Consider the following 11,811-nt stretch of genomic DNA (forward strand, 5'->3'; position numbering starts at 1 on the left):
GACAGAAACTTTATTTCAGTCACTGGCCAATAAAATTTAAATAGTCCACTAAATGTGATGTTTCCGAGTTAAACAACCTTCTCTTAAAACTTGATGAAGAGGCTGCTTAAATCTGAGTGCTTAAGTGCCATTTTTTATGCCTGATGGGAGATGGTAATTCACTGGATGATAGCCATGCTTTTGGGTAGGGGGGAACATTGGGATTTTGAGAGTGTTTGCAGGGTCCTCATAAGATGACAGCCATGAACAGAGGAGCTTCTCCATTCAAAGTGGCCACCACAGAGAGCCCAACCAGTGGCCCACCACCTCACTTGCCAGAAATCACAAGGGTGAACGTTGTGCCTCGCCCTCTTAGCTTCCTAGGATTCCTCTTTTCTCTGGATAGGTGGGGGACACTTCCACAGTTGCCATCTGGGAGACCCAGATGCATTTGTGGGCATCACACTGAAGGGAAACGGTGGATGCCTGGCACCACAGTATGCCAACTTGGCTGGTAGTAAAAGATGGAAGTCTCCTTCAAGCTTGACTCCACACACACTGTATTGTGCTGCCTGGAGTCCATGCTGTGTACGTTGCAAGCCAGGGCATGGATTAAGAATGCTAAAAACCCAGCTTAGAAGCTTCGCGGAGCCACCAGCAGCCCTTCTGCCACCTTCACAGCTCCTCCAGAATAGAATTTAGCCCCACATTTCATCCTTATTTCATTGGTGGAGGGGAAAGGGGAAAGTTAGGGGACAGAAGATTCGAGTACTCATTTCAACACCCTGGAAAATGCCCAAGGGATCCTGCCCTGTGCACCCCACAGCATGGTCCCTGATATGCTTGGGACATCTTTTCAATGGATGGAAGTTGACCATAATTGGGTAAACTTAATTCATTTCGAGGCAGCTTTGGATGTCCATCTGTCTGCCCATCCCTCCTCCTTCTCTTCCTTCTGAGTTTAACTGAGACCCCCTTCACCTTAATGAAGCTCTTCTACAAGCACCATCTCAAAAAAAGTTTTATTAGCATGATTAAAAACATGTGCTGAAGACCAACAGAAAATAATTTCAGAAACACGGAAGGAAAAAAAAAGTCTAGCCCGACGTTTGACCAACCCAGATTTCAAGTTGAGCGGATGGACAATTCTATTGTCGGTATTCGCTTTATATGTCCTTGAGGAAAATGGGCTGGGCTGGCTTTGTTTGCATCATTTCTTGGCAATTACTGGATCAGTAGTCCTACAAGGCTAGGTATAAAAATATCTCCACTTCATCAGATGTGTCCTGGGTTTAAGAAATCATAATGGAAAGAACTCTGATGTTTTCAAAAGGATGTCCTTAAAAAAAAAGGGTATTACGAAGAAATTAGTATTTTGATTTTCAGTCATGATGCCAACTGAGGTTAGACAACCACAAAAATCCCCCGTCCTGTAATTAATCGTAATTAAAAACAAAACCACAAAATAAACAAAAATCAACCAATCAAAAGAATCAAAATGGTTTATTCGCTGGTGGCTTCCGGTTGGACCCGAGGACACGATTCAGATTGGCTTGAGCACAAAGACGGCGTCATCCAAGACGTAATAGTCGTTGTACATGTCGCCTTCGCACAAGTATGGTAGTCTGGTGAATGCCTCGATGGCAAAGCCAGCTTTCTTAAAAACTTCGGGAAGGCTGTTCACCTGCTCCTCCCACGTCTGTCCTTTGATTTCCAAAACTTCGGAAGGTTTGTCCCACTTGCCACCTACTGAGAGAGCACACGCTTTTGTTAGTTCCAGTCGACGAGGAGGACCGCAAACAGGATGGACGTCGTAAACAGAATTAATGGACGTTGTACACGAAGGTGATTGCAAGGTGGGACACCGGCTGTCAATCAGTTATAATGCAACTAAGCAGTGCAGCCCTTTCTTTATCGAAAAGTGCACCTCTGAGGTCCCATCAGATGGCAAAGGTTAAGGGAGGCGCCTGGAGCACGCCTGCCCTATCTAACCTAGGAGGACAGGCAGATACCCTCGGGGTATGATAACCAGCACCTTGAATTGCACCTGGAAAGCAACTGGAAGCCAGTGCAGCTCACGCCACAGTGGTGTTACTCGGGTGAACCGCGGGGCACCCAAAACGGCACGTGACGCTAATTGCAGCTTCTGGATGGTCTTCAAGGGCAGCCCCATTTAGAGGGGGTTGCAGTAATCCAAATGGGAGTTGACTAAAGCGTGGGTGACTGTGAGCAAGGCCTCCCGGCCCAGGAAGGGGTGCAGCGGGCGCACAAGATGGATTGGTGCATCTTTCTTTCTCTAACCCGCCCTTTTTTCCTCCTCCCCGAGCCAGAGCAAGCAGTTTTTACCAAAAGCTGAACTGATCCCTCGAGGAGGAGTTTTGACGTTAGATTGGGGGATGTTGGTTGCTAAAGCTGGAGGCTTGAAATAATTAACTAATAGGTTCATTTAGGGAAAAGGCCTCTCACCTTCCCCGTATTCCTACGAGCAACCGGTGAGGATTACTAAATATCTGAAAAGATCCTGAAGGTATGTTTGTGGGTTGATTTCTGAGGAAGATCTCAGATAACTGGTAGTGATCATTCTTGTTTCCGTTGTATCTGGGAGACCTTACCATTTTCCACATATGGATGAAAAGGCAGAACCAGTGCCAGAATGACTCGGCCTCTCGTCGGCTCCAGCACGCTCCTGATATCTTTTAATACGGTCAACGGCTGGTCGCAGCGGTCCAGCAGATTCAAGCAACTGATGACGTCATACTGGAATCCTGTGTTCTGCCATTCATTGATGCCAAGCACCCTGCCAAGGTGGGAAAAGGCACAGGGTTATACCCAGTCGAGGGTAGATTCTTCACTTCTAATTCACCCTGATAATGAAGTGAGACAGCCACAATAGAGTTCAACCTTGACTTCAGCAAGGCTGTCCCATACCTAAAACCTGGGAAGAGACTAGGTTTCTCTCTTCACATGGTTAGTACATATTGGGCCGGTGGCAAAATCAATGTGATGTGATTACTGAATAAGGTGTGGAAACTACAGTCCTGGGGATGTTGCTGCACAACAACTCCCAATATCCCTTCCCATCACTGGTTTTGCTGGTTAGAGTGGCTGAAGTTCAACAGCCTTGGAGAAGGCCAGGATCCTCCCCGCTCTACGCTTTCTGGTTAGCTATTGGCAAAATTTAAGCTTAAAGTTCATAAGGAAGGAGAAAAGCAGGCAAAGGAGTCCGGTTGGTGTGAGAATAGGTAGCCTGGACCAGATGTGGAGGCCATGGGGTAGAGGCCCAGATGTGGAGGCTATGGTGGAGAGCAGTGTTTCTCAACTTTAAGATATATGGACTTCATCTCCCAGAATTCCCCAGCCAGCAAGCCTGGAGCTGAAGCCCTGGAAATTTGGGAGTTTTTTTTTTTTTTTTAAACTGCAAAATTCTGTCTCTTTCTGTTTACTGTGTGAGGGCTATGTAGTTCAAGGAATGAGGGAATCATCTCCTTGGATACCCTAATTTTCCTGATTGATAGAGCAGTGATAGGTCCTAGAACAGCATGAATTGCTAAACATCCGTTTTGAAGCAACATGGTGTCCATTTAGTATCATACCTGTATTTCTTCTTTTGAAGCTGCCAAATCATTGTTTCAGACAACTCAGTCACGTATGTTTCTTCAAAGTGGGGACTCATGACTTTTGTGACTTCGCCATCTCCAGCTCCTAAATCGAGAAGCCGACGGGACTTCCAGTCTGGATTGATTTTGAGCAGTCTCTGAAATTGTTCAGGTGAAAACACAAACATGGAACCTCTTCCCAGCAAGCTGAAATGTTAAAGACGGGGAGAGATGAGTTTATTTTGGAAGGGGGCACACTGGAGGCCATGTTTCTTTAATGTTGGGGACATGGGGGGGAGCTATCGTTATGGAGAAACCAGAAGATAAGAAAAGGCCTTATCGAGAGTTAGACATGGATTAATCTCTAAAAAGCCATGCTGTTAATTCTGACTGCTCTCAAAGTTTCGGCTTGGAGAGCGTTTTAAACACAGATGCTAGGACAGGGTGGGGGTCTTCAGCCTTCAGAACACAGGCTCCGTATCCGTTGTGGCCCCTTCCAAAGCCTGTGTGAGACTGCGCACGTTTCTTTTCCCCCACCGGGAATTGTTTCCTTCAGCACTCTTCCTCCTGACCGTGGCATGCCGTTTGAACTGGCTCCATCTTCAGAGGGCATACAGGAACAAGAGGGCAGAGGAGAGATCCCAAAGACCCCCCTCCTTTTTTAAAAAATGAGGATACGCAACCATAGAAACCACCAGTTCAAAGAGAGGCCGAAGGTGACACGGTCAGAGCAGAGCGGTGGGAGACGAGATTGAAACTTTAAAACCGCCTAATGCGGCGATCACAGCTCACAAATCAGGGCCTGAGACTGATTTTTTATTTATTTATTTATTTTATTTATTTAACTTGTCCCCGCCCATCTCCCCACAATGTGCTTGTTTAAGTCATGTGTTAAGGGCTCTGCAGCAAGGGACAGTCAGTGTCTCAGCGGATCTCCAATGGCTTATCTGCTGGCTCTGCTCGGAAGCCCGTAATGTAAGACTGCGACAGGGACTCAGGTGGAGGAATGAATCAACGGGGAATCCGGGGGAAAGGAAGTAATAGGTTAGCAAGAGAGAAGCAGGTTGGATGCAGGTAGGGAAACGAAGTGAAACGTTCCCCTGCCTCTCCAAAAAGAGGAGGGGGAAAGTACTTGGTGCCAAGGCGTTCTCGCTGTAGAGAGCCAAATTATGATCAAGGACGAAGGTGTGGAAGGGAGAAGGAATAATGAGGCAAGGCGAGGCAGCCAGATGGAAAAATAAGAAGGAACGAAAAATGCATTGATGTAGGAGGAAGATCATGGCCCAGAGGAGATGCCCGGTTAAATTCTGAAAATGGGCATGAAAAGAACACAAAGCACCAAACGCCACTCTTGTGGAACCCCAGCTCTCCCAGCAATGCTCCCCAAATAATTCTCTTTCCATCCCTTGGGGCGTAGGTGGGGATGTGAAAGAAAAGCATAATTTTCCCACCCTATCAAGAGGAACATATGGCTTGGCACAACAAGGAGAAAGAAAGGAACTTGGATCTTTAGAAGCCAACAGAAATTAGGATTAGGGAATCCAGGGAAGATGTTAGAAGTGGCAGCCGTCAGTTTTAGATCTGAAAAGGCAAACGCTTGGGCAGGAACGGACTCCCTTTCTTGCCACTGCCTGCCCACTGCCTTGGCCTCTTCCTTGGGGTGTTGTTGTTGTTATTATTATTATTTACATTTACTGTATATCAATAGAAGAGAATATCTGTAGCTCAGGGTTGAACTGTGGAGTCCTTGGGGTTCTCTGAGCTTGGTGGTTTCCTTGCAGACGTTTCATTACCCGACTAGGGAACATCTTCAGTGCACTGATGATGTTACCTAGTTGGGTAACGAAACGTCTGCAAGGAAACCACCAAGCTCAGAGAACCCCAAGGACTCCACAGTTGCATTTATATGCTGCTCAACTCCCAGCAAAGTCTAAAGCTACCCAGCTGCTCCTTCCCTGGCTCATTTTGAAATACAGCAGGGAGTGAAAGGAAAGGAAAGGGGCTCCCTGCAACTCTCCAAGGCAGCCCCCAGTGAAGCCAGGGCCTTGGCAGATACCCAGTGCCAATCCTTCAAGCCAGCACTGGGGTGAGGAAAGGGCTACCATCCAACATGCTCCTCTTACCCAGAATGCACCTCTTTTAGCTGAGGTGGCTGGGAATTTTGGGAGGTGATCTAGGAAGGGTGTCCTGCTGTGTTAGGATGATAAGCCATTGAGGGGGGAGATCAACACATGTGGCAACAAATATTAGGAAACCCTCCTATTTCTCCACCCCAGACTGGGAGGAGCAAAGCTAGCTTGTAATAATTCTGAAAATGAAGCACCTAAATAATTAAATCCCGGGCCAGTAATCTTTTCAGGCTCGGGAGGCAACAGTGGCCAAATAAATACAGCTCTCCATAAATTGGCCAGTTCCTTTTAAAAATTAATTTTTTGTTAATTAGAGAGGGCACAAAGGTCATCAGAGCATATAGTGGAAGACTTTTGCTGGAGGGCACCATCTCTAGCTGGGCTACTAGTAACTGAATATGTGCAAAATCTGATTATTTTTTTTTTAAATCAAACCCAAGAGGTCAACAAATGTGTCACACTTACCCATTGATGGACGTCCTGGACATGAATAGGCTAAAAACAGAGGATACAAAGGAGTGATAAAGTTGAATGAACAACCAGCCCGACTTCTCAATACTATTGTTTAAGAAGATCCGGGTTCCTTGGTCAAGGTAACTCTGGATGAAGATAGGCTGAAGTGCTTCACACAACTGCTCCGTATTGCACACATACCACTAGAGGGAGGAAGAGATAAGAATTATTACTCACATTTCAGCTCTGCCAAACAAGAAGGAACTCGAGATTAAGCAAGAATTACTATGCAATGCCGAGCACATGCTTTGTGTGCAGGAAATCCCAGAATTTACCATCTACAGTTTAAAAAAGACTCGGGGGGGAGGGAGCAGGGAATGGGGAACAATACAGCTTAGAGACAGGGCACCCACTTCATGTATGCAAACTCCCAGTTTCAATTCTTGACATCTCTTCTCCACAGCTGGCAAAGGCCATTGTTGGAAATCCTAGGAAGCTGCTGTCGGTCAGCGCTGACAATGGGCTGTTTGATGCAGCAGAACACAGCATCAAAGATGCTGGAGAGGAGCTGCCGGTCAGAGTAGGTAATACTAGGCTATATGGACAAAGAGTACACCTAGAAAAGGAAGCCTCTTTTGAACCTGAGTTGACATAGTGGTCTAATTTCATAGGCAAAAATTGCCATGATCGTTACTGTTGCTTTAGGAAACTAATTCAACAAGAGTTTACAACTCATATTCACAGTAAAATCAGTCAGACCTTATGAGATGCCTCTGTCTTCCTGAGGTTGCTGTATTTAAACTTTTATTCCATATTCCCATCTTACCGGCTCCGCTGGCAGTTTAAAACAGCAAAGGATCAAATCTGAATAATATACATTAAAGACCCTAAGGCTGCAGGCAGCCTGTGAAACCTTGACTGCATCCGAGAGACCTCTAAAAGCAGTTACTGAATTGTAATGTTTAAGGTGACAGAAGGGCAAGATAATGAAATGCATGAATGGACTGTAATCATAATTTGAATTCAATATAAATTAAATCAAATTTAAGAGCATCCTGTCCCCAATCCCCACTGGTTTTTGGAGCACCAACACCAGCTTGCTCTAAACATTAAATGGTCTAAAGAGTAATCTAATCAACGGGCTGTACTTTAATTATACCTGGAAACAGAATTCTTTGAAGATGCTGTAGGCAGATAAAATGACCTCCAGTGTTATTCCAGAACCAGTCTGGTGCCTGGAGGTAAGAGTGGCCTCTTTCTGTATCATTTATTTATCTATTTATAGTTACGTAAAGCAGGCACTGGCTAAATTTATTTACCTATTTATCATTAGGTAAAGCAGGCACTGGCAACTTTTACGGGCTGGCGGGCACATATGGAATTTTTAATGCACACATGTGCAGACACCGCACCGATTCAGCAGCCAGCCACTGAAACAGCTCCCCCACTTCGGGATGTTCTCCATCAGCTCTTGCCTTTTCTTCTGGAGAGGTGTGCAAACTTCCAAGCGAAGCATGGTTTGCAGATACTTTCCATTTTAATTTTCACAGGAGACTCGGGTAACTTCTGGGGGGGGGGGAGTTCAGAGGCCTTATTGGAAAAGTAAGTTGGTGAGGGCTGGAGCTTCGCTAAGCTGCATGCCAGCGTTTCAGTTTTTTAAGATAAAAATACTGAGACAAAACTAAAATCAGCTGAAGCAGGTAACTCCGCAGGCAGGCAGGGAGATGCCCCTGAGCTCCACGCTGCCTACCCATGATCTATATTAAAAAGTGGTTTATAAAGCCCTCAGTCTAGCCTCTGCCAAGGGACTGGGGAGAAAAAAGGAATGGGGGTGTTGGGAGTAGGATTGGTTGAGAGAAAAAAAGGGGGGGGAGTCTTACTACTTTTGGCTTTGGCCAGACCTAGAGTCAACCTCTGGCCCTCGACAGATCACTCCTGATGGGATGTTTCTTCCCCTCGGGTCTCGATGGGCTACTGGCATCAGGCTGTTTTAAGCAATCTTAGAAACATCAGAGGGGCCATTTTATAGCACTTCCTGTTCTTGTCAGGAAACGTATTAATCTCTGACTGTAGGGCTTCCTGCTGTTCTAATTATCTTCTATGAAAGCTTGTAAATCTTTTGAGCTTTTCTTGAAAGGATGGGAGGAACTGATCACAAGAGAAGCTTTTCTTTATATAAAAGATTCTCGCAGTACAACATTTAGCAGCGAAATGCTGAATTACCATAACAAGTTGAAAAAGGCACAATGCAGGCAAACATCCAAACTTTCAATCCCATTGTTTTCTAGGGCTGCACGTACAATGTCGTTTTTACTCCCCCCAGGTTTATAATGGAAGAAATTCTATCTTTCAATTATCACCTGAAGAATTTGATGGAAGGGACAAGACTGTATAAATGTTAATATTATGATCAGGAGTCTGACACCGCAGCCTAACTTGGTGTGTAGGATGTCATTATCTTACAATACAGGAGAAAATGAATTTAGAATTAACTGAAAGGCATGACATCTAGACACACAAAGAACTTTATAAAGAACAGTTGAAGCTTCATATTAGGTAATGTCTTGGCAGCTGGCAGGACTTGGTTGATCTTGTCAGGCCTTGTTAAGATTTGGATAGAAGACCACTAAGATATCCCAAGGCTGTAGACTAGACTGGGAAGTAAAAAGAAAAAGAAAATCCCAGGAAAAAGGAATGGCAAACTACTATATACTGTTGCCAAAAAAACCCGCATGGACCTAGTTAATTCTTTCAGTCTCCAGATGGGAACTCGCTGTTTTGATTACTTGACTTCAGAACAGTTAAACTTTATAATTCATTTTTGGGAACCAACTCTGCACATTACAGTAATATATATTAAATCCAACTAGGTCATCAACAAACCTTTAGCCAAATGTAAGGATCCTTTAACTCCCTTGATGAATTAGCACAGGACTCCAAAGATTGGCAGGGAGAGGGCTAGTGAGAATATTGATTGAGAATGCAGTCAGACAATCATGAGATGGTTTTCCTGGTTAACTAACCAGGAAAACGTGTAATTTGTTAACAATTTAACCTAGTTTAATGCTTATTACAGTTATTTGCATATTGACCCAGTAAATTCTGTTCTAAAGAATAATATGCCAAATAGAATCACAAACCACAAGCTTGAATGATTACAGCTCCAAGTTCAGGGAGAAGCTAAAATTAAATATGGATTCCATTTTACAAGTCCGGGGATAAGAACCAGTCCATAAAAGGACAGCTGCCCTTTCTTTAATAACTCCTTGCCTGTTGACCACATAACCCCAGCTAAAACCAACAGAGTTCAAAGAATATTTATATCTAACTCTACCTGGCACAAGTGGAATATCTATAAATCATGTTCCTTTCACAGTTCCAGCTTTCTAGCAGATGTTGGCCCACATTCAAGACCTGAAAACATTTACACTTATTAAATTACTACTAAGTGTCAGGCATATAAATAATATATGTAAGATCAGAGTTGTCCAGATGTTTTAGGATACAGCTTCCATAATCCCATGGAACTTGCTTGTAGAATACTTATAAGAAAAACAAGGAAGCAGAAAAAGATGGACAAGACCAGGAACACTGAATTAGAAAAGAGCATGTGCCCAAAAGGAAAGAATTAAGGAAAAGATGATGAAAAGGGCGGTTATGAAGGCTGAAATATGTGGGAGAGGGGATAAGAACGCAACAACACAAACATGAGTGAATAGGTATTACTGCTATATATTAAGTAAAAGGACTGGCTGTCAAAGGCTATGCTGGCTTGGAATTCTGGGAGTTGTAGTCCCAACACAACTGGAGAATGCCAAGTTGGAGAAATCTGGCTTCAGAGGAGGAAGAACAAAAAAGGTCCCTGCCCTCACTTTCCCAAGGGGAGATTTTGCAAACTAAAATTTGGGGAATGCAAATTAGTTTCCTTCATCCGCATCACCACCCTGCTATCCCTCAACAACAAGGGGCACAGCTAGTGCACTGCACAAACGGGAAAAGGAGCTGTGCCAGGACTTGATCAACAACAGGGGGATTTGCCTGGCAAGAAAAATATTTCCAGTTCCTGGAGGTTTTAAGCCAGGGGAATTGAGGAGCGGGGCTTTTTCAAGCCTTAGGGGTCTTCACCAGCGCTTGTCTTTCCTGCTACAGACCTACAAAAATGGGATGGGGAGGGCTGAGAAAACGTCTTAGGTTGCCTAGTTGCTTCTCACGCTCCGGTCACGGACCCCATAAAGACGTGTCATTTGATCTATTCTTTTCCAGTTCAGATTGTTCTGCTATTGTGGGTCTCTGCACGTTCATTTCCCATGCCTTGTTCTTTCTTAGTATGTTGGAGGAGAGAAAGGAGAGGACGGATGGTGGGGATCCCCAGGATCGCCTGTCCCGTCCTTGGCCCTGGCAACTTCTCACCTTCCTGCCTTGCGCTCCAAGAAGGAAAACAGCCCATTGATCCGCACCCTGGAAGAAGAAATACCCCAACACAGATTCCACCCCTTCCTTTCTTTGGGGCTTAAGTTTTATTCATTTCCCAACCCTGGGCCCTCCCTCTCCCCCTCCCCCTCCTAAAGGGGGGGATGTCCAAGCGGGGGGGGCAACTTCATTGGGGCCAGACCAGGGTTCACACCCGGGTTGGGGGTCTCCCCCCAATGGGCAGGGTGAGGACCCACTGGGGGGGGCCTTCGAGTTGGAAGGGGCACCCTAAGGGCTCCTCTCCCCCCACTCCCCATAAACTACTATCCCAGATCCTTAGAAATTCAATATAAATAAGGCTGGAAGTCTTGAACCCACCCTTTGGGGGGAGAATCCGAAGACCACAAAAGGGAGGCGGGGGCGTCTGCCCTGGTAGCCCCCAATTCTCTCTCTTCAAACTGACCCCCCCCGGAATCCCCGTCGGGGGGCGGGAGCCCTACCTGGTGGTTCTCCTTGACGCCCGGCGCTGTCTGGCCGGGGCTGCTCATCATGTTCGCGTACAGAGAGCGGGATAAAGGGCTCCTGAGGTAGCGAGCGGGGCCAGACCACATCCTCTTCCTCAGCAGCCACAGGGAGACGGTGCAGAAGCCCAGCCAGGCCAGGCAGAGTCTCATGGGGGGGAGCGGGAAGGGGGCGCGGAGGAGAGGAAAGAAAGGGGCGCCCGATCACCCCCTCCCGCAACCACCGCCTCCTTTCTCCATGGCGGCGGCGGCGGTGGCGGCAAGAGCCAGCGCGGAGCTCCCCATTTAGCGCCCTCGCAGCCACGCACCCGCAGGCATCGCCGGCGCGCAGCCGAGGCCGGAACCCGAGGCCCGCGGAAGGGGGGCCCGGCCGGACAGGATGGCCAGGGACACGCACGCGCCCGCTCTTTCTCGCACACACACACCCGCCGCCGGACGAGGTTGCCTCAGCCGCCTTCCTCCGCGCAGCCGCGCGCGCGCGCAGCCGCGCTCGCCGGGGGCGCGCGCCTCGGCCCGCTCCTCCAATCCCGCAGCGGCCCGAGCAGCGCCGCCCGCGTCGCCGCACAATGCCAGCCGCGGGGCCGCGCGCGCGCGCGGGGCATGCCCGAGGGGCGCGCGCACGCACGCACCCACCCCGCCCCGCTTGGATGGCCTGAGGCAGTCGCGGGGTCGTCGGAAAGCGCCGAGGGTGTCCCGATCGCTAAAACGACGCGAGCCGCTGGA

General features: G+C 47.1%; 1 protein-coding gene across 2 annotated transcripts; it reads right to left on the reverse strand.

Annotated features, from left to right (window-relative positions):
- Positions 1 to 988: 988 nt before the first annotated feature.
- Positions 989 to 11,640, reverse strand: METTL9 (methyltransferase 9, His-X-His N1(pi)-histidine). 2 transcript variants are annotated; one of them, XM_088148080.1, is made up of 5 exons: positions 11,068 to 11,640; positions 6,170 to 6,360; positions 3,573 to 3,782; positions 2,592 to 2,776; positions 989 to 1,725 (listed from the first exon to the last, which is right to left on the reverse strand). In XM_088148080.1, the coding sequence occupies exons 1-5, from the start codon at positions 11,239 to 11,241 to the stop codon at positions 1,523 to 1,525; spliced, it is 963 nt and encodes a 320-aa protein (XP_088004206.1). In that variant the 5' UTR covers positions 11,242 to 11,640; the 3' UTR covers positions 989 to 1,522. The 2 variants fall into 2 exon arrangements, with proteins under 2 accessions (XP_088004206.1, XP_088004205.1); XM_088148079.1 differs by having other exon boundaries at positions 989 to 1,728; positions 11,068 to 11,570.
- Between the last annotated feature and the right edge of the window lie 171 nt (positions 11,641 to 11,811).

This window comes from Python bivittatus, unplaced genomic scaffold (genome assembly GCF_059951505.1).
Source record: "Python bivittatus isolate LINGU-HERP-01145 unplaced genomic scaffold, Pbiv_v1 ctg000560_np1212, whole genome shotgun sequence".
Taxonomy (NCBI): Eukaryota; Metazoa; Chordata; class Lepidosauria; order Squamata; family Pythonidae; genus Python; species Python bivittatus.

Bases quoted from the DNA above. Each gene is read 5' to 3' on its own strand.
- METTL9 (XM_088148079.1), bottom strand. From the start codon at position 11,241: ATGAGACTCTGCCTGGCCTGGCTGGGCTTCTGCACCGTCTCCCTGTGG. The intron at 6,361-11,067 runs GTAGGGCTCCCG...TCCTCCCTCTAG, and splicing joins GCGTCAAGGAGAACCACCAG to TGGTATGTGTGCAATACGGA. The intron at 2,777-3,572 runs GTATGATACTAA...CCACCTTGGCAG, and splicing joins CTTCAAAAGAAGAAATACAG to GGTGCTTGGCATCAATGAAT.